Source organism: Rhea americana, unplaced genomic scaffold (assembly GCF_003343005.1).
Source record: "Rhea americana isolate MKP2758 unplaced genomic scaffold, rheAme1 scaffold_91, whole genome shotgun sequence".
In the NCBI taxonomy this organism is placed as follows: Eukaryota; Metazoa; Chordata; class Aves; order Rheiformes; family Rheidae; genus Rhea; species Rhea americana.
In genome coordinates, this window is record NW_028187100.1 from 364,030 (window position 1) to 384,752 (window position 20,723).

Sequence of the window (20,723 nt, forward strand, 5' to 3'; positions counted from 1 at the left end):
AGAAGACACTCTTCATTCATTACTGTTGAACGCTGCAAAGAGCTGGAAATAGAGCAGTTCCGCGGAAGGCGTTGCCGCTGTGTCCAAGGGAAGGTTTCCTTGATGCCATCTCAGCTTGTGCAAGAGCACTTTAATATTTCGGTTATTTCCCCCGCCAACGCASTTTGCAGCTCTCAGGGGCAGTTTTGCTGGCGATTTCCCCAACTTTGGATGACCCATCCCGCCTGCCCCGCTCCCCCCCTACATCGGAGGATTCCCAGTGGAGCAAAATGCAGGTGCTCAGCAGATGACCTCCACAGCAGCAGGACCTGCACAGCAGTGCCAGTCTTCACTGCTGAGCCCTAGCCCTAAAACATGCCTGGCCATGCCTTTCGTGCAAGTTAAGATTCCTTTCAGCATCCCACGATATTAATTCCAATTTTTCTCTGTGTTAATTGCACTCTTTTTATATACCTAGGTAGTTCCCTCCAACACACTAAAATGCACCTATACACAGGTAACGCGATCAGCAGGTGTATGAAACATGCCTATCGTGTGCACGGTACCGTACGGATGTGCATGCACGCTGGTAGTACACACAGGAGCCGGGTGTGATGAGTSAGTGTGCACCCCCTTACTGCATGCACGCCCAGGCACAGGCGCCTGAGCACTGCTGCCTCAGCAGCTCTGGCTCTCGGCCTGCTACTGCCCTTGCACATCCTACACACACACTGACGGGCATGCCTCCGCCCACATAGGTGCAAACTCGCACACACGTAGGTGTGCATGCATGCATGCACGCATGTGCATGCTCACACACACATCAGTGTGCACGAATGCACACACAAATGCGCATGCTCACACACATGTGCATGCTCACACCCCAAAAATGTGCACATACGCTCATGTGCATGCTCACACCCACGTAGGCGTGCACATATAGATGTGCATGCTCACACCTGTGGGTGCACAGATGCACACACAAGTGTGCATGTCCACACACACGTAGGTGTGCACACACACACRGRTGTGCATGCTCACACACACGGGTGCACACATGCGCACACATGCACGCTCACACCCAGGTAGGTGTGCGCACATACAAACACACACGTGCATGCTCTCCCCCACGTAGGCGCACACGCGCTCGCACACCCCACGGGCAGCCTGGGCGCCGGCCGGTTGGCAGTGCGCTACCCCCCTGGCGCCCCCCTCTTCCCCGAGCTATATGTGGCATTTAGACGCTCCGGACAATCTGCTCCAAATGTTTTCCATATTTGTTCAGCCTCCTTGATTCAAATACCAGGAACAACCCAGCCAGCACAAAGCGGAGCTTCGGGGTGGGGAGGACGGGGGAGCTGTGCAAAGAAACCTCCCCCCCAAAACCAACAACTCCCCCCCTCGGCTTGAACACCCACACGTGAAAAACCCGAGACGTCCAGCATGGGAAAAAAGGAGAAGAAACTCCCGGCCGGCACCTCCCGCAGCAAGCAGGCGCCCGCGGGGGAACGAGGCAGCGGCTCGGCGGCGGCAGGCGAGGGGGACCCCAAAGCGGGCGCCGAGGAGGCGCCCCCCACTTGTTGCGGCTGCCGCTTCCCGCTGCTGCCGGCGCTGCTGCAGCTGGCGCTGGGCAGCGCCGTGGCGGCGCTGGGCTTCCTGGCAGCGGGCGTCAGCTCTTCCCTGCCAGCCAGAGACACGCCGCACTGGGCTGGGATCAGCGTAAGCGCCCCCCGAGAGAGAGAGAGAGAGAAAAAAGCAAAAAAAAAAAAAAAAAAAGCTTTCGCTCTGCAAAGCGCCTTCGCCCGCCGGGGACTAACCGCCTGCATGCGCTGCGCCCTTCGAGCGGGGCCGGCGGCGGCCACCCCGGCGATGCCCCGCGCGGGCCTGCAGCGAGACGTCGGGGGGCCGCCCCGCTCCCCCTTCCCCGCCGGGCCGGGATAACCGGGCTTACGGAGCGCGTAACCCTCAGCCTTTCATTTACTTACTTACTTACTTACTTATTTATTTTTGCAAGAAATGCCCACTTCCCTGCATGGGGCGGGGGGAGGTTTARAAAACAAACAAACCCAAACACCCATGCTGCAGTTTAACCCCTTGGCTGCTAACTTTCTCCCGCGGGCTCTTCTCCGGCCCCGCTTGGCCGCCGTCCGCGAGACGGATGGGCGATTACCCGCCTCGGCTGTGCCAGAGAGGCGGTTCGACGTGCCATTTGTCTTGTTTTATTTTGCCCCCCCAAAAGGCGGCAGAGAAAGCGCAGGCTGCCGTGCTCAGCGCGCGGTGAGGCGCTGGGGGCTCCCGGGGATGAGCTACCCRCTCGGGCGCAGGGCTGCGGGGTTTCGCGGTGCGCTAGACAGCGACCGTAGCCCAGCGGGTAAAAGCGATTCCGTATCGCCCCCCGGGGATCAGCCGAGCACCTCGGCGGAGCCCCGCTGGGATTGCACCGGGGTGGATTCGACCCCCTCGGCTGCTAAGGGTGGAAAAACGAAGGAAAATTGTCCCACGTGTTGTATCGATGCAGCTCCCGTGGCAGAGCCCTGTGAAACCCGGCTGCGAACCCTCTCCTTTCGGACGAATTTTGCCTGAAAGCYGTAGGGCATTAGTCAGAAACCAAAGGAAAGGGGTGTTTTCCTTTTTTTTTTGGACAGAAACCAAGGAGCCTAAGTGATTTGCCACTTCTGCTCCAGCTTCAATAACTTACTCGCTCTGCAGTGCCCGGCTCGCTGCACCCGTCCGAGCGCCCGGCGGCGCAGCCTGGCTGCTGCTCCCGGCACGGCCCGGTCCCCCAAAAGCCACGGACGGGGAGGAGGGGTTGGTGTTGGGATTTTGTTTTTATTTTTGCGTGTTGCCACCGCCTTGTTCTGCAGCCGGGGGCCGGGCGAGCTCACGGCACGAAGCCGCCTTCGCCGTCCCCGCGCCGCGGGGCTGCCGGCGGCTGTCGGCCACGCGCCGCTTCGAGCGCCTCGGCCGCAAAGCGGTGCGAGAGGCCCCGCGTGCGAACGGCCGCGGGCGTCCTCGCGGCTCCCTTTCGTCAGCCCGCGCGCTTTTGCCGCCCGGAGGGCGGGACGSCGCGTTTCCCCTCGAGGAGCTGCTCGCACGTGGTTTCTCCCCCGAGCGAAAGCAGCAGAGACTCTCAGAGGTTTCACAGGCCAGCCTGAGCTCTTCTGGCCCCTTTCCCTTTTTGCAGGCTCAGCTTGTTAAGGAGGTGACAAAAATAGTCATCGCGAATGGTCACGTAGGTGTGTGTATTGTGGAAGCTGTTTTATATACATTTTTAAGATATACATATATATGTTTTTTAAAAAATCCAAATTTTTATATATATTTTTAAAAAAATCTATATCCATTGCACTATATATATGTCGCATCTTGCATATTTTKTATTAGATGTATTACGTTATATTATATCATCATATAGTATCTATCGTACAATATATAAAAATTTGGATAGTTTAGAAACCTTTTTTAGTAGTATCCAAGTGGGTCAGGGCAACAAGCATGGATTGATCTGCCATTGATTTTATTGTGTACTTTGTCTCAAAAACTACCAAGGAAAAAAAAAGTCAAGCTGCCTAGAAAAYATTAGTGGCACACGCTGGGAGAAGTGCCGCGGAGGGGATTCGCTCCTCACGCTTTGTCCAGCTGCGTCCAGGCGGCGGGGAAAGCGGCGGAGCCCCCGGAGCTAAGCAGACGCGGTGGAGCACGGCCTCCAGGCGAGGGCAAGGTGGGCCCGGCGTGAAGGGCAGCGCTCGGGGGCTCCCCGGCGTGGAGGGATGCTGAGGGGGTGAATTGCCATTCCAGGCTGTGTTATAAAGTGGCATCGATTAGAAATCGGTATTGAATGCATCTTGGTGATCAGCTGGCACATGTTAGCCTGCGACGCCCCCTCCGTATTAATATATATGGGGGCCGCCTGGCTATTCTGAAGCCTCTGAAATGTGCTCTCTTTTAAGGGCTGGAAGCAAAGAGATGCTGTCTTGTTAGCCCTGGCCCCTTGCTGGGTTTTTTTCTGCAGCTTTTGACATCTCTTCCTGCAGCAATTGTGGAGGTGGCTTTCAGGTAAGCTTCGCCTCCCGCACCACCTCGCCGGGGTCCTGGCTTGCGCCTGTTATTAGGGAAAGCCATCTCAATTTTTAATAAAAGGTGATGGTTAAGAACTGGCACCATCAAAGCGGCTAATGGAAATTAGAGTTGTGCAGGAATCCATTTTTTATACAAGCTAGCTTCAGTCAGCCATGGGCAAACATCAAAAGGTTTTGGAGCAGGGGGGGACACTGCTGCCTTAAAGAAGAGCCTCCAAGTTTAGGTGTGTAATTGTACTGTCTYCAAGCTACAGGAAGCTCTGGGTGGTTTTCACCGAGGTGCGTTTGTGGAATATGCTCCTGTGGYGTTTCCTGTGCTTGTTTATAGCCAGGTCGGGCTGGAGCACCAGGGCTGCGTTCGGCAGAGCTCGCTGCTGTTAAATCTCAGCATTCTCTAAGAGTAACTCTACTTCGATGTCTAACTGAAATGCATCCTTCATYGGCTTCGGGCTTTTTTTGATCATGTGTAGAACGGAAAACTTTGATGAGAAAAAAAAATGTTGAAATTTCACCTTTCAAAGTGAGCAGGTAGCTCTGCTCCGAAAGTCTGTGTGATAACTATTCACGTGCAGATCTAATATGGGACACCTCCGTGCTTTAGCACGCACAGCCTCGGCGGGAAGGAGGGAGGTAATCAGGGCTCCTGACTAGGTTATGCCTGCGTGAAGAGGTCTAGGTAAGACTTGGGGGGAAGGTTGTCTGGACAGGTTTCTGCACCCGAGATAGCCTTTTGGACGGCTTTCCATAGCTTCATGGTCTGGGACCCCTTTTGTACTGCAAGCCTCAGCCTCACAGCCACCTTAGCCATGCTACGCTTTTCGTATTGCATATTACCTGGGAACAACGTTATTATTGCAGCTATTATTTCTAGGAGTAATTTATATACAAATAGAGTGTCCTTCAGTCTAACGAGAAATCTAGGAGAGGGAATACAATTAAGGACTAATATTGTTTTGTAASAGTTTGACTTCTTTTACCTGTGTTAGTGAGACTGGGTCTTGCCTGAGGCTGATGAAAGCTAGTGGTAAAAGCAGCCAGTAGCACCTGCTTTTGTTACAATTTCCTCAAATCTCATAAAATGAACGAACATCAGTGTCGCTGCCTGTAATGCTGCATACAGCTGTCTGGCATCAGAGGTGATCCTGTTTCGTAACGGCAGAGCCAACGGGAACGTTTTTCTTCCTTGCATCAATGTCTGAATCTCCCAGGATTGCTAAACACTGTAGACAGCATGGTTTCTCTGGATACGAGGATGGGAGCTAAGTCATTGCCATATCTGATAAGGCCAGTAATCCATCAAGCCATGCATCTCATCTGACGATAAACCGGAGACTTCAGAGACACCTTGCAGAGATCATTTCTTTATCCTTGTCCCTCAAACAGAGATCCATAGTGACCTGAAGTGAGCAACTATAAAATAACTTGCCCTTCGGGGAAATATTTTCCTAATTGTGTTAAGAGTTGTTTTTTGTCCTGAAGCCTGAGAGTTTACCTTCGTATTTAAACAGGAACAGGCTGCCTGTTGCACTCTTGGTCTCAGCAGTGCTGCGTGGCAGTATGTTGAATGCATTTGAGAAGTATTATCTTCCCTTGTGTTTGCTTTTTGACCTGCAAAAGGTCTTGTAGGAGGTTCTTGCTAACCTACAGCCTATAGGTAAAAAGTGGATGAGTTGTGTTACACCTGTGCATGAGTGCTTGCAGCAGTTGTCTTGTGGTGTGGTGTAGGCCCAAAATGCTCCTTTGAATCAGATTTTCCCTCCTTCCCTAATCTCTTTGTGGAGGCTTTCAGCTCTCCTGCATTGGAAGACTTGGTCCTTGAGGCTGCTAAGATGCCCAGGACATCCTGAGAGGAAGCATTATTTTGCTGGAGAGAGACACCAAAAGGCGGTGGCGAAGACATTTGATAGCCTATATTGGGCTAAAATAGTAGCAACAACAACAAAACAATCTGACAAATGTGCAAGGGAGAGATAGCGACAGATTAGAGCAATCTGTGGTTTTGAAAGCTGTCGAAATAAAGCAAACCACATTAGTATGTCAGTGTGCAAAGCTAATAATGCAAACCACAGCGGAAATTTGTGCCCTCCATGTTCGTGATTCCCCCAATTCCGTATATTACATAACCGTGTTCATCACGACCRCGTGGGTTCCCCATATGTCTTGCACACCTTGTGCATGGCCAGGCACGAGGGAGCCGCAGCGAGCTGCAGCCGGGGCGCACGGGTCACCTACCTCCAGCCTCCCCGCTCAGCTGCGATGAGCTTTACCTACAGGCCGGGCTCTGCTCCGGGATGGCACTGAGTTGTCACTGCTGCTTTTTTCCTTCTGGAGAGGGTGAGCTATTTCCAGAAGTGGAGTTAAACTTAATGGGTGGGAGCAACTGGCTAGTGCCAGGGTGGAGATTGGCGCCGCAGTTCAGCCCGGGGATTCCTGGTGTCGGCGACCTGGCTTGAGACCCGTCTTCCTTGCAACCGAGATGGCAAAGTGTGCGCGCAGAGCGAGTCCGTTCACCAAAGTCCTCATGGTGCAGGCACTGCGCTCTGCCAGTGCAAGGACCCTCCCGGCCAAATCTACTGGAAGGTCTCATCCTAAACACTTGGGATTGGGTGCCATTCCTGGCAAAATCCATAGGAAATGCAATTTCGTTTTCATAACAGCAGGAGCTAGTGCTACATGGGATTGGGGGGAACGCAGAAAATACCAACTCYTGTTTTGGCTGTGGTTTAACACAAACTTAATTCTGGAGTCACTCTCTAGACCTCGGATGTTCCAGCTAATGGAAGTAAGGAACGTCTGCTGCTTCCCACCAAAAAGATACAGTGTTGAGACTTCTCAAGAATATAAACTTTTAATTTTTCGRCCAATTCTAGTTAAACGGCTGGTCTCACCAGCTTGGAAACTGGTGGATTTCACAGCGCAYGCAGTAAGCAAAACTGAATCTGTACCCTTCCTAAATACATCTGGATCACATTCAGGTCTTTTTCTAGACAGGACTTTTCTAAATTTAAATTCTTTCCTTGGATAACCTTTCATGTCACCACCTATTCAGCAAAGGGTGTGTTAGTCTGTCTGGACAATTTTGAAACAGAATTTCGAAGCAAACTTGAATTGAAATGTAGCCAGCGTGAAAGTGTGTTTCTAGGTGTGCAGATAAGGGCTGTAAGAGCCGATCTAATTAACCGCTCGTCGGCAGCTCTTACCGAATCTATTATTTTATTTGTACAGCAAATACGCATTGATTGATGGCAACGGAGCGCTAAGGCAGCTCACTTGCATTTTGTGTTGTCTGCTTAGTCAATAAGGCATAGGAAGCGYGCGTCTCACGCTGGGCTATCGCAGAGACTATCGAGCCACCGGCATGCAGCAGGGCCGGATGCTACTTAACAGGCAGCATCGGCCGCATCCATAACGCGGTATAATGCATCTCTGCTAGTCACTTCTATAGTCATCTGCTGTAATGCAGCTGTCTTAGTCACTTAGGGGGGCCTAACGAATATTTACCAAAGGAATTTTATAGTTATTCTATTACACTTCACAGGCATAAATCAAAAGCTATCTATTAATAATGTATAAAATAGAAACACACAAGCTGTTTTCTGTATAAATGTTCCACACTTCAGTTCACTCCAGCGAGGGAATTTACCTTTAAAGAACAGAAATGTAAAACGTATATGGGTCATAGTCCTCAGCAGCRTTGCTTTTTACCGTCACTCACAGAAATACATTTGGTGCTCTCTTCTTCACATCTGCGGCTTAAGAAAAGCGTTGGGGCTGTGGTTACGAAAGCCATAGTAAAGCCTTCTGAAATACCCTGCCCAAGCCTCGCCGGCATCCCCGCCCCGTGCAACCTTTCATAAATGCCGATGAAACGTGCCTCTCCAAACGTGTTACTTCTTAAACCCCAGGGGAACTTCAGACAGTGCCGCCGCGCACGAGCAGACACCGTCCCACGACGTCTCGCCGGAGCGACCCCGGTGGGGGCGGGCAGAGGTGGCCCTCGGSGCGCACCAGCGTCGCCGCGGTGGAGCAAACCTGATGGCTCGCTCCTGGCGAGACCCTCTGAGGCCGGGCTGCCGGAGACACGTAGGYCCAGTGCTGACGGGAGCAGCAGCCCCCTTGGCACTGGGTGAAGCCAAGCGCGTACAGGCAAACGGGCTCACGGCAAGCTCTGTGCTCCAGCAGCCGCCAGAGTCCATCACTTGGCTGCCTCTAAAGATACGATGTCCTTAAGATCTAAGTTTTATGGCGATGCTAATTGAATTAAAAGCTTAATACACAGTGCAAGGCACTGAGGACATGGGCGATTAATCCTGCGAAATAAAGTGTTTGAGTCACACAGATGCACTACAGAGGGGGGAGGAAGGCAGTACTGAGGGACTTTTGACAAGAAAGGTTGGGTTTTTCCCCCGACAGCCCTGTCAACTATTGCTGTCAACAATAAAAAGAAGAAAACAAATAAATTGGAGGCCGCRTGTAAGTCACAGGGCCGGAATATAAATACACATGACACAGAAAGGAGTAAATAATACTGACGCTCTCTTTAGAAATGTTCTCAGGCAGTACTTCCTATCCRTGTCTTACCAAAATGACATGAAATAAAATTGTTTGAGGAAAAATGTTATTAGTCACATGGGTTCTTGAGGGACACAACTGGCCATACTTTCCAAAGCACTCTTCCTTCACTGGGCTGCCGTCTAGCAGCTCACGCTGACAGTGCAGATRTAAAGAAAAGTTGGGTATTTATTTCATTAAACCATATGAGGAATKGGTTTAACCATGACTGTCCACATGCACTTTTCCATCCATGCCAAATAGCCCCCCGTAAGGCTCACCTGTTTCTTCCCACCCTCCACAGCTCAAGCGGTGCAGCAGGAGCTGGCACCCGAGCRTGGGTCGACCAGGCAGAGCCCTACTGCCCACCAGCTAAGTATCCCAAAAGGCAAGGAYGTGTGCACAGCCCAGCAAAACCCGCCCAAGAAACTCAGCAGGAGATTAAAGGAAGAGGTGATCAGATTTACGCTGCTGGCAAGTGTTGACCGGCACAGCAGAAATGTTGTAAATCAGCCTAAARGGATCCTTCAAAATTTCCAGGCGGGTTATTTTCAACCTTGATTTTAGAAGGTAAAAGAAAAAAAAGGAAGTTTTCTGATGGAAATTATCCAGTCGGCTAGGAACCAGCCCCAAAGCGAACGAGTTCACAAGACCTTCATGGGCTGTGCTCTTAAAGGTTGCATTGAAGTTTGGCTGCGTTGAGGTCTGCTGAGGACCACATGGCATGGTGGTATCCAAACCGTGTCCTGAGGTTACTGGTGAGCCACCAGCGCTAGGCTCATGCTGGGCTGCGCATCGTCCTGGTCCCCAAACCAGGGACATGGGGATGGGGCTGGTGGCTGTGGCCTCAGGGTATGATGGGCCCTGTAGGTCTGACTCAGAAAGCCTCTCTATGCCCGATCCTCTGGCTTTTTGTGTCTTGATGTCTATAAAGAGGAGGTTAGAGGTCTTCCCTCCTCACAAGCACATCCAAAAGTATGAGGCTCACTCATCTGGCTGTGGCACTATCTCACGTGCTTTGGCTTAAATATTCCTTGAGCTGCAGTGCTACTAACATAAAGGGGAGTTTGGGTTTGAAAGAGAATTTTTTCTATTTTTTCATCTTTGACGTGTTTTGCATCTTCTTCCTTGCAGGTCTGCGTGGTGTCCTTAGTCGGATTTGTTATGCTTTGCATTTCATACCAACCTGATGAGAAGACATGTGTGCAGTTCACAGTAAAGGTACCCAGACATTTTTTTCTTTCATTTGATTCTTTTTCCTCTTGTGTCATTAAATACAATCAGAAAATTGGTATTGGGAGATATTTTTAAGACCACATGAAAAGAAGTGAGAGTGCACTGGAGATGGAAGAATGATTTTCTGGTGTTTTCCAGTCAGATAAAGAAGAAACGGCACCCTATATACAGGGGAAATTCGAATAATAAATACTCGAAAATAGATAAAGATAGCATTTTGTTCCCCATATTTTAAGATCATCAAAGATATTCAGATCAGTGGAACCTGGGGGCCTTGTTTCAGAGCACGGCGCCTTGCATCAGGCACTAGCAAACCTGGAAAAAGTGGTAGCAAGCCCCGGGGACAGGCATTTTGCCATGGAGGAAATTCCCTTGCAGGCGTAGAGGGAGAGGACCTGCACCATGTCTCACCGTCATCCCTAAACTGCACTGCATGGGCACTGATGGGCAACTAGAAGAGATATGCCCCGAAGGCTTGTTCCAGCAGGGGATGTTTTTAACACCATTTATCTGGGTTGTTTCCCCTTATTATTATTTTGAGGGCTCTTGATATTTGGCAGATCTATAATAGCCAGGAAAAATACCAACACATGCAACCCAAAATAACTGGAAAAGGTAGAGTGAAATCAAACGCAAGGAACAGAGTTTCAAAGCTGGCATTCACCCCCTTTTAGAAATCAGRCCCCACAGCGTCTTTTGTGCCTCCATGAAGCTCCTCCCTGTAGAAAGGGAGCCAGAGAGCAACAGTTTCCACATTTTGATTTCGTTTCGCCTCTTGGTCCGTCCCAAGTAAGCGTTACGGCAGCCCAGGGAGCTGCTAGGCCGGGTGGCAGCTGCCACGTCAGGCTTTTTATTGCATGCCCTGCAGCAGCAAGTGGAGCTCGGCACTCAAGCAGGAAGGGGGCATCTCTTGTGATGGCAGTGGCACGCTGTTTGGGGCAGCCCAGCAACATCACCCATAGCATTGGCGCCGGTCCTCAAAGCCAGGCAGCTGGGCCATGTCTCCCACCAGAAAATTAAGTATTTTAGAAGGGCTCACGATGCAAAGTGCTTTGCTCCTCGTGGTGTGTCGACAGTGGAGCTCAAGGCTATCTCAAAGGCTTCTGGCTCAGTGACCAGCCCATGGGCTATTCCCACCACACAAATCCTCCCCTCCCTCCCCCAAAAAAATGCTCCATCCCAGTGTTTTCATTTTGCATGCATGCCACAGAAACAGGTCAGTCCCATGCTCTTCACCTCTCCCAGCCCATGCGCCCATCTGGAGTCACTGACCCGCAGTGCCTCCCCTCTTGCTGCCCTGCGGACCAATGGCTGCTGGCTGAGGGCACTTCCCGCAGGCAGGGAGACCCCCGCACCACTGCCTCCTGCCTATTCCAAAAAAAAGAGAGGCAATTTCCACTTTGCTGCTCTACGCGAGTGGTTTTCAGGCACTGAGAAAAAGTAGCACCTCCCATCCCCTCCCAACAGGATGCTACAGCCCCTGGGATGGGGAGAAACCACGGGAAAAGCTCACGCTCTTGCAACCAGGGCTTTCCCCAAAATGTGCTTTACCACTCCCCCAAACAGGCTGTACGCTTGGCTTGCTCACAACAGTGGAGAAAGCACGGGAACCATTCCTGAGGAGTTCTGCCCCTTACCCCAGGGAAAACAAAGCGTTCCCATGTCCTGGGCAGGAGGTAGGAGACAAGGAAGAGGCCAAGTCCCAGTCCCAGGAGCTCCTCGCTTCTTCTCTTCAGCTGAGCCTCAGCCTGTGGGGTTTTACAGGTTCAGCAATCTCGTGCACACACCTCTTCCAACTGAAGTAGCAACAGCGGTTCCCCTCCTGGGCCCCGATCACATTATAAAGGGCAGAGTCTCTCCCTCATCAAAAAAACAAAACAAAACAACAAAAAAATACATAGAAATATCTTAAATTCTTCTGTGCACTTCCTGGCCTACCTGTTGATCTTTAACACACCACCCTGCCCTGATCATAGCATCTCCTAGGCTACTGTGTAGCCCCCAGTTGCCTGCCCGTCCCATCCCATGGTCCCAGCTATGGTATCACCTGCTCGCAGCCTGGGCCACCACGACCTGTGGGAAAGATCCCCGCGTGCATCTCTGTGAACTCCACCGATGCCATTGCTAATAATTAGGGTGAGCCTTTTCCCTGAAGAACCTGGTCCATCTTAGATGAATTTCTTTCATTCTGGCATGCAGTAAAACTATTGCCAGCAAATGCCRCTAAAACATTTTTTCCTGTTTCAAGGAACCCAAAGAGGGATGAGCTGCTGTTCTCTGACCTTATTATATCTTGCTTCTTCCCGCTTCCTTTTTCTCCCTCCATTTAAGCAGCAGTCACAGTGCCTATCTCTCTGAAGCTGTTAAAACCCATTTCTGTAGTGACAAACTTTAGTTCCCAGGCAGAGCTCACCACACAGCTGTATTTGCCACGCTGAAGTTGCCTCTAGGTCTGGCATGTGATTTCTCTGCTGATGGGACCTCAGTGCTCGCTGTCTCGTGCTCCTTCCCAGGCAGTATTTGCATTTGTCTCACCTTTGATATTTGGAAATTTTCAGCTACTCACAAAATAAGTCTTCTGCAAACATCTGGGGAGGATAATAAGCTCTTTGGAAATTGTCCTGTGTTCTCCCATGTCTCCCTGCTGAGTGCTGCAAGAGCTGCCCATGTACTCTGTGCATCTCAAAGCCCTTTGCTACCTCATAGGTACCCAACAGCTTGCTGCTGTACCTGAAGTGTAGTTCAGGCTGTTCCTTTCATGCTGTTTGATACATACATTAGGTAAAAGTTGGAGGCTAAACAAAATACCTGCTATGAAAAAGCAGACGCACCGTGGAGTCTCAGCTTAATATCTCAGCTACTGCTCTGAATCAAGGGGACTTCCACCCACTCCACCGGGGACACCTGGATGGTGCCTGTGTCAGCATCACAGAGCAACATTTGACCCTCAGGGAAGAGAAACATTCACCAGTGTTTGCCCGTTTTTCCCATAAAACATGTTTGTGCTATCTTTTAAAATACTACCATAGTGCTACGAATTGCCACATCTTTCTTTAGAGGGTTACATTAATTAGCAGCTCTCTCTTTTCTGCATACTTTATACTAGCAGGTGTCCTCCTTTTCTAATTCCATGGACCTTCCCCACAAAAGCTGCAGGGGGTAAGGTAATTGCATTTAATAAAAGCCACCCTCATCTTGAAGCTGCCCATGGTTTAAGGCTGCAGGAGAAGTCATTAAATTTAACAGTAGCCAAGACTTGGAAATGAAGATCTTGCTGCAAGAATTCAGTTATTTGGGGGAGAAAATGTATATAGTGCTTCAAACCTACTTATTTTTTTTTCTCAAGCTGACAACTGAATGGGAAGATTGATTCACATTGTAGATAGTGGACAAATACACCAAGACAGTGAATTTTATCAAGAYATACACACTTGGCATTTCAAGGTCATAAAAATGCTTTTATATTGCTAGTTTACGTGTGGTATTGAGGTTAATAAAAGAGAGAGAGAAAGAAAGGGGGGAGAAAAGGCTGCTGTTTAAAACAACAGATTCCCAGGCATGCCATGTGTCTGACAGATAAGACACCCAGCAAAATAAAAGTTTCTACAGTACTGAACAGAACCAAAAATKATATTTTGGCTAAGCACAGAGTTTGACTTTAATATGCATTCGCACCTATTGTGCACGCAGCGCAGCGGTTGCCAGCTCCAGCTATTGAAGGGAAGGGAAGTCCATGGGCTGCAGCATCCAGAGACCTCTAGAGCCACCTGAGGCAACACAGGCTCTGGCTCACCGCGGGGTCCCACGTGTCCGTGGAGGTGGACTCCACACAGCGGCACTCAATGAACACCACCCTTGTCATAAAGCTGCAGCTGGTTTAAGGGATAGGGAGGTTACAGGTGGGTCCCTCTGGCATCCCAGGGGCAGCACGGGGATACGGCAGGAGCTTGCAGCCATTTCATTTGAAAAATTTCTCCTTCACATCTAGAGACCGGGTTTGGGAAGCGAGTTCAGCCTGGCCCATGTGTCCTTGTTTCACAGGGGAACCTAGGGAGCGTGCAGGCCGACGGCTCTCACCAGGCTGCAGGCCGAGGATTAGACACCAAACTGCCTGGTTTGCAAGTACGAATGTGACTTGCAGGAGCATGCAACCCAAGAGCTGGGAGCTGCCCATGAGCAAAGCTGTGGAAACACCTACTTCTCAGCACAGCCTGGGATAATTAATATGCTAAGCCAAGTCTAAGTCTGCTTAGCTTTCCTTCCAGACAACCACAGCGGTTTATCTCAGCCGGTGATTGCAACACTAGCCAGTGCAGGTCCGACACTGGAGGAACCTGCTCCTGCCAGGAGCCTCCTGGTGTTGTAGAGGCAGAGATTTCCTGACGTTCATACCAGGCCTTAAAATTCCAAGACAGTGCTCCTATCGGACATGCAGGGCAGATATACCAACTCCTGGGATGGCTGTAACCTGCTGAACTTTGCATYACTGGGGACTTCATAGAATCATAGAATAGGTAAGGTTGGAAGGGACCTCTGGAGATCATCTAGTCTAACCCTCAAACAAGTGGCCCATATGGGGATTGAACCCGTGACTTTGGCTTGCAGCCAGCTTGCAATTTTGCAGTTTGTTATGTGCAGATAATGCATTTAATGCACAGATTCCCTGTAAAATACATGTGCACATTTTGGTTCTACACTCCTCCTTCTCTGTGTAGTTGGAAAAGAGTGTTTTTTCTTTTTTGTTTTTCCTTTTTTTTCTTTCTTTCAGCTCATGTATTTTCTGCTGAGCGCCCTGGGTCTGGTTGTCTGTGTTTTGGCAGTGGCTTTTGCTGCACATCATTATTTGCAGATGACACAGTTTACCTGCGACACCGTCCTCGAGTCTTGCCAGTGCAAAGTGGACACGGAGGACCCAATGAGCAGGACCTTCGTTTACCAGGACGTGGTGGACTGCAGCAGTGTCACCAGCACGCTCAACCTGTACTTACTTCTGCAGATGGCTCTCAACCTGATCGCAGCCATCGTGTGTCTGCTGGCATGCTTTGTCATGTGGAAGCACAGATACCAGGTTTTTTATGTGGGCGTTCGTTTCTACCCGTTAACGGTTGCCGAAGGCCAGCAGCAGAAAGTGTAGGGTTGGGGCCAGGGAGGGAATGAAAAGTGTCAGCAAACTGCCACCATAGACACCACAAGTGGATAAGCATTTATAAGATTTCTRACAAGGAAAAACATTCACACATTTTTAAGGAATATATTCTTTTGGTCATTTTAAGAGCAATGCATGTGGCTGCTATTGCAAAAGGCCCCTTGTGAGACTATCTAGAGSTCACAAAAAAATCCTAAAGATGCAGCTGCACAAATACTCACAAAAGAACATCTTTAACAGACATACACAAACTGAGAGCTTAAAAGTCATTGGAAACTTATCTGCAGGACCATAGCCATTAAGATATAAGGACCACTTCCTTTGCTGGTGGGAAACTGTTCCTTGTCCTCAGAGAAGCTATACTGATTCCTACCAGCTGAAGATCTGGTCCAAACTGTTTAATTATAATTATGCCAATCACGCTTTGGGAATATACTGTCTTTTGGATCCTCTGGGTATAATCCACACTAACCTGGTGGAAATTTAGCATGTAGATACATGGATATGTACTGAGGGAGGTCAAGACCTCTTCAAATGCAGACCAGCAGCAAAAGTGAATCAATTTAKGACTGCAATATAAAATATAAGCTATATAGATAAGATTTCTGACAGTGACTAATGATGTAGGTTACCTAATCCAATTACTAATTAACAATCAATTAGCAAGTTGACTAGTGGTGATTCGWTGGGCCCCACTGGAGACCCCCTTACAGGGGCCTGACTTCTGAAGAAYAAATGCTCAGCACTTTGTGAGAAAAGATCAGTGTAAGAAACCTCGAGCTGAGCTCCTAAAACGGAGGCCCCTAAATCACTAGTCACATTGAAAAYAGTGTTGACACTGTTATAATTGCAGGCTCCCAAACCCGGCGTCTAGCCAGTTCCACCAATTATACCCAAAGCACAAAAGGCCRAAGGCATTTTTGGTGTAACTCCTCTGAAGACAATCAACCTCACACACCAGCAGTGGATTTGGGCCAACAGCCATGAAAGATATATCCCCGCAACAATAAGTGTTTTTTTTAAATGAGGTGGAGGGAGGGAAGCAAGAAGAGACTGCCAGTCTCCTAAAGACATCATTATAATAACAAGGGCAAGAGAATGATTTTTTTTTAATAAGCAGCACAGAATAACAAACTGCATCCAAACAGTGCTTTTTCACTCCAAACGTGTGGCTCTAAAAGTGCTTTATGTGTTATTAGCCTTAYACTGAGACAAATAGCTTGATTTGTCCCTTGAACAGTCAGTCCCACTTGCACAGCACAAGCTACCTAGATGCAAGAGCAATCCCAGACCTGATGCATGCTGAGCTGCCTCCCAACATCTCCGCAAAGGCAAGGCCAAGGATGCACAAGCCCTGCGACAAGTGGGGGCTGCCGACCTCCACCAGGGTGAGGGTATGTCCGAGGTGGCATTGGACAGTGACCGCACACCAGAAAGCTTGTGCATTAGCAAGGAGGAAGAGAATAAATTTTCGATAATGCTTCAAACAAACACAGACTTTCTGTTTCTGTAGCAAAAATAGCCACTGGTGAGTCAAAAAGCTCCTCTGGTAGAAAGCTAGTTGTGTAAATATCTCTAATCCTAACTGAGATGTATCTTCCATCCTGGGTGCACATGTCTTCCCAGTCCACCTCAAGTACTGCTACATATATTTGTTCATGTTTTTGTCACTGCATCTAGAGTAGATGTAGCTTCACTCACCAAGGTGCTCTCTGCCAGGCTTCTAAGCTGGGACCTTTTTGAAAATGCAGATTTTTGAGACCATCTTCCAAATTGCGCCTCAAAATAACAGGCAGTAGTAACTGTGGCTGCAGGGACCACATTGGCAAGTCTGGCCATTTGCTTGTCCACGTGACGCTGCCCGTACGAAGTTCTCAACCTCACCCATAGCGATCCTCAGCTCAAGCTGAGTTGTTGGTGACCTGTGCAGGAGACTGAGCGCAGCGGGATTCAGCCATCAGCTTTGCCAAGGGCTCCGTGGCCATCAGTGTGATGCTGGACCCCAGCCCATCTCCTGTTCTGGAAGCATTCCTCGTGGATTTGTGGACAGAGTAGCTTCCCGTATGTGACGTATGCATAGGAGTGCCGCTGTGCCATCCAGGGAAGCAAGAGGAAGGCTCTGCCAGCAGAGTGGCAGAGATTCCCAAATTCCCTGTTGTAGTCTGCAGAGGGTCTGCGTTTCAAGCTGGGCTTTACCCCTGCCCTTGGTTTCACTGGGGGGCGGGTACCACCAAAATGCACTTTGGGGGTCGCTCCCTAACGAAGCCGGTCTGCCTCGCACCAGCGCTGGAGGAAGGCCGGGACCCCGCAGAGCGGTGGCGAAGGACGGAAGCAGACCCCTCTGCCCCACATTTCTATTTCAGCTTTAGGAAGCGAGTGACTTTAAAAAGGGCAGGTTTAAAATAAGGAGGGCTGCCCAGCACGAAACCAGGCCGAGCCTCAAGCCTTCTGCTAGCAGGTCCTGCGCTGCCCGCCGGCTGCAGGCAGCGGGTGCTGCTGCTCTGCCCGGCTGAGCTGCGTTTCCACCAGGGCTGGACTTTTGTCTCCCTAATCCTCTGACCTCGGTCTCACCCGCATGTTTTCATCCCCGTCTCCCGCAGCTGGTCAGGCCCTGGGATCCCGTACGCCCTCACCCATGCCGCGCRCCCTCTGCTTTCAAACACGGCCACTGAGTTTGGGACCTAGTCAGTGCCCTGCAGCTTAACCCTTTGCTCTGGAAGAAAGCAATAGTCGCCRTATATGCTACTGACATTTTAACGCTTAAAGAGTAAATACGGGTCATTTTGATCTAGCAAAGAATCACTTCTGTATTTCCTCTCCAGATATCTCAAGAGCGTAAAATCAAAACAGAGCAGGGGAAACAGGAAACCAATACAGTAGCTTTTGGAATCAGTTTTCTCCTGRGTACGGTTTAACAGCACATATTTTGCTCGGATCAAGAATTTCGGAAAGCTTTAATTAAAGAAGTTTCACCTACCGCGGCATATTCAGATAGCACCAGTCTTTTCTCGGTGTCAAAATTCACATGAATCACTCATCGCAAAAGGTTAGCACTTAAAGTCTAGAAAGTAGGAAGATGTTGAAGAAAATATATATATATATATATTTTTTAGTCCTGGATCTTTATTCTCTGGATAATTTCCACAAAACGGGGTAGGATTAAACCACTTGGGACATACAGAAATTATGAAGGTCTCTGCGTAAACTACTCTCAAAACCCAGGTGTAATTCTCATTTGCACTCTGGCCACTCCACACTGTTTTCGCAGTGTAAAAGGGTTGTAAAGGTGGCATCAATCATTTTTACACCTACTTTGTGGCCATTTTACACAGCTAAAAGGGCTCTTTGTGTAAATGAGAACTCAAGCCCTAGAGAACTGAACTGAGAGGAGATCCTTCCTCTAGGCTGTGCCGGACCCTCTAATGGGGTCTCTTGCTGGGATACAGCTCTCTCTTGGATTTTATTGCATGGCTGAAAGATCATTAGACTCAGTTAAGCTCAGTTCTGGAAAACTTTGCTAGCGCCAGGGCTGCAGCYCTCCCCAGTCACCCAGCTGGATCCCCATGGACCGTGTGAGAAGACCGACAGTGTTGCATGGATAACTGTGTTTTTGCTTTTTCTTTTTCTTTTTTTTTCAAAAGGAGAAGAAGCAACTACCACTTTCCTCTGACTTTGAGGCATTTTGATGTTGTGCTATGCAAATAGGAGGGTTACAAATAACGGCAACGAAAAGGGAACTGAGACCCGGAGCATCACACGGAGCCCAAATGTCACCTCCTAGACCCGACCAGGAGCCAAGGTGACAACTGCTCCCCGCAAGCCCTAAAAGCGCCCGGCCTTGCAAGAGGGGTCTCTTCCCCCTCTGCCGGCCCGTAAGCGAAAGCGGGCTCCGGCAGAAGGGGAAGTGCGGCGCCGGGGGCCGGCAGCCGCCCGCGCGCTCGGGCCGGGCCTTCACGTGATCGTCATCTGTGCCTCGCCAGCTCCGCGTGGGCACCGCTTGGAGCCTTGCCTGATAAACAGAGCCGCCCAAGAGCGCTGCAGACTGCCGTCAGCTCACCGGGGTTTGGGGGGGGTTTGCCTTTTTTTTTTTTTTTTTTTTTTTTTTTTTAGTACCGAGCAGGGCGCTGGTTTCTTCGGGACTTTTAAGCGCACCACTCGCGTGCAAGAGAAGCCGCGGTTCGCGCCCGCTATATTTAGAAAGCCAGGATGTCCTACCGCCCCTCGAAATTTTCATAGTCCCCTTGCACCCCACCCGCCCGCCCGCACGCAGGCGCGCGCTGGCGCCTGGAAAATGTTTCTCGGTATTAGCACGGGGTGTTGGCTTAGGGGGATTCGAGGGAGGCGCTGAGGAACAACGGCGAAGCAGCCCTCGCGCGGCCGCCTGACGGGAGCTCCCGGCCGAGCGCCGGCAGCATCTGCGGCGCCCTGCTGCAGCGTCCCCGTGAACGCTCCCTCCGGCGCGGGCGTGTGTCGAGCCTGTGCAGTGACGRCGCCAGCGACTTTTTGCTTTATGCTTCCCCGCGACCTCCTGCAATCACTGATCGGTTGCATTTCTGCTCTGCTAAATGGGCTCTGCAGCCAAATCTTATAAACCATGATTGCATCCACAAAGACCGGGGTGCGCTTTTCCTTTCTTTTTGGTACCCGCTTTCCAGGCTTTTGCCTAAGAAAACAGCTGAAACCCTCAACAGAAACTTTAAGCGTGTTTTTTTGGTGGAGGTGGGGATTCTTTTTTTCCTTTTATTTTTAAAGCGAACGTGAGCAGCGCATCCATCATTTGTTAACGTACCGCTTCCACGCTCCACGACGGCACCGTTGCGTTAGAGYGCAGCTCGGAAGCCGTGCCTAAGGCGACGGACTGCGGGGAGCTCGTGGAGCCGAGGAGCGAGCGGGGACGGGGACGGAGCCGGGCGAATGAGCCACGGAAGGTGATGTGAACACACACATATCCTTCAGTCAAACATGCTGTGAATGACAAGCACTGGGGTGACTTCAATTTGCTGAAGCTACAGCAAACGACACCGATTAAGGTATTAAGAGCCTGGACCGTCCTGGAAATGGTATATTTGAGCAAGGCGGGTTTTTAATCCCATTTCGCTCTCTGTGGCTATGTAAGGGGATCCCTGTTTTTAAGCGGTCCAAAGCAGATGGAAGAAAAGGGTGTTTTTTTCTTATTTCAGAATGGGATTTGTCTTTCATCAAAGCCATGAGGAGACCAAACCTCTCCTTGATCTATTCCCCATTGGGTTGGCTGGGGCATAACTGCCGAGTCTTCTTAGGGAAAAAACACGGTCCCTCCAGCTCCACGAAGACTTTTCCAGCCAGATCGTCCCCCCATCTCAGCTGCCCCCTCTCAGCCAAACAGTCACCAACGCCAGCCCCAGCTGCTCCGTCATGGGTGTGAGTCAACGAAGCGCTGCACTTGGGAGCGACCCCCAGAAGTCCTGCCGGTGCCGGTAACCAGCCAAAAATTAGAGGGAGCCAGTGCTTGGAAATGACCCAGGCCCTCAGGCTAATTGCCTGCTGATGTGCTGCGAGTGGCTTTCATTAACCGAAGGGAACYGCTGCGCCATCGTGTTTTGAGAGCAAGCAGGTCCCTGCTCGCGCGTGACCTCCGCCGATGTCCATCACCGCTTTGCCTGAATGTGGGAAAAGCAGGTGCCGAGGCCGGCTGGGGGCGAGTGCTACCACGGGGCGGATGCCGCCGGGCCAAGCAGACCCCCAGCAGCAGG

At 50.3% G+C, this 20,723-nt stretch overlaps 1 protein-coding gene across 1 annotated transcript; it reads left to right on the forward strand.

The window, feature by feature from the left end:
• The first annotated feature begins 1,339 nt into the window (after window positions 1–1,339).
• Window positions 1,340–16,482, forward strand: SSPN (sarcospan). The gene is made up of 3 exons (XM_085324488.1): window positions 1,340–1,698; window positions 9,744–9,830; window positions 14,614–16,482. The coding sequence occupies exons 1-3, from the start codon at window positions 1,423–1,425 to the stop codon at window positions 14,977–14,979; spliced, it is 729 nt and encodes a 242-aa protein (XP_085180614.1). The 5' UTR covers window positions 1,340–1,422; the 3' UTR covers window positions 14,980–16,482.
• Window positions 16,483–20,723: the final 4,241 nt, after the last annotated feature.

Bases quoted from the DNA above. Each gene is read 5' to 3' on its own strand.
- SSPN (XM_085324488.1), top strand. From the start codon at position 1,423: ATGGGAAAAAAGGAGAAGAAACTCCCGGCCGGCACCTCCCGCAGCAAG. The intron at 1,699-9,743 runs GTAAGCGCCCCC...TCTTCCTTGCAG, and splicing joins CGCACTGGGCTGGGATCAGC to GTCTGCGTGGTGTCCTTAGT. The intron at 9,831-14,613 runs GTACCCAGACAT...TCTTTCTTTCAG, and splicing joins GTGTGCAGTTCACAGTAAAG to CTCATGTATTTTCTGCTGAG.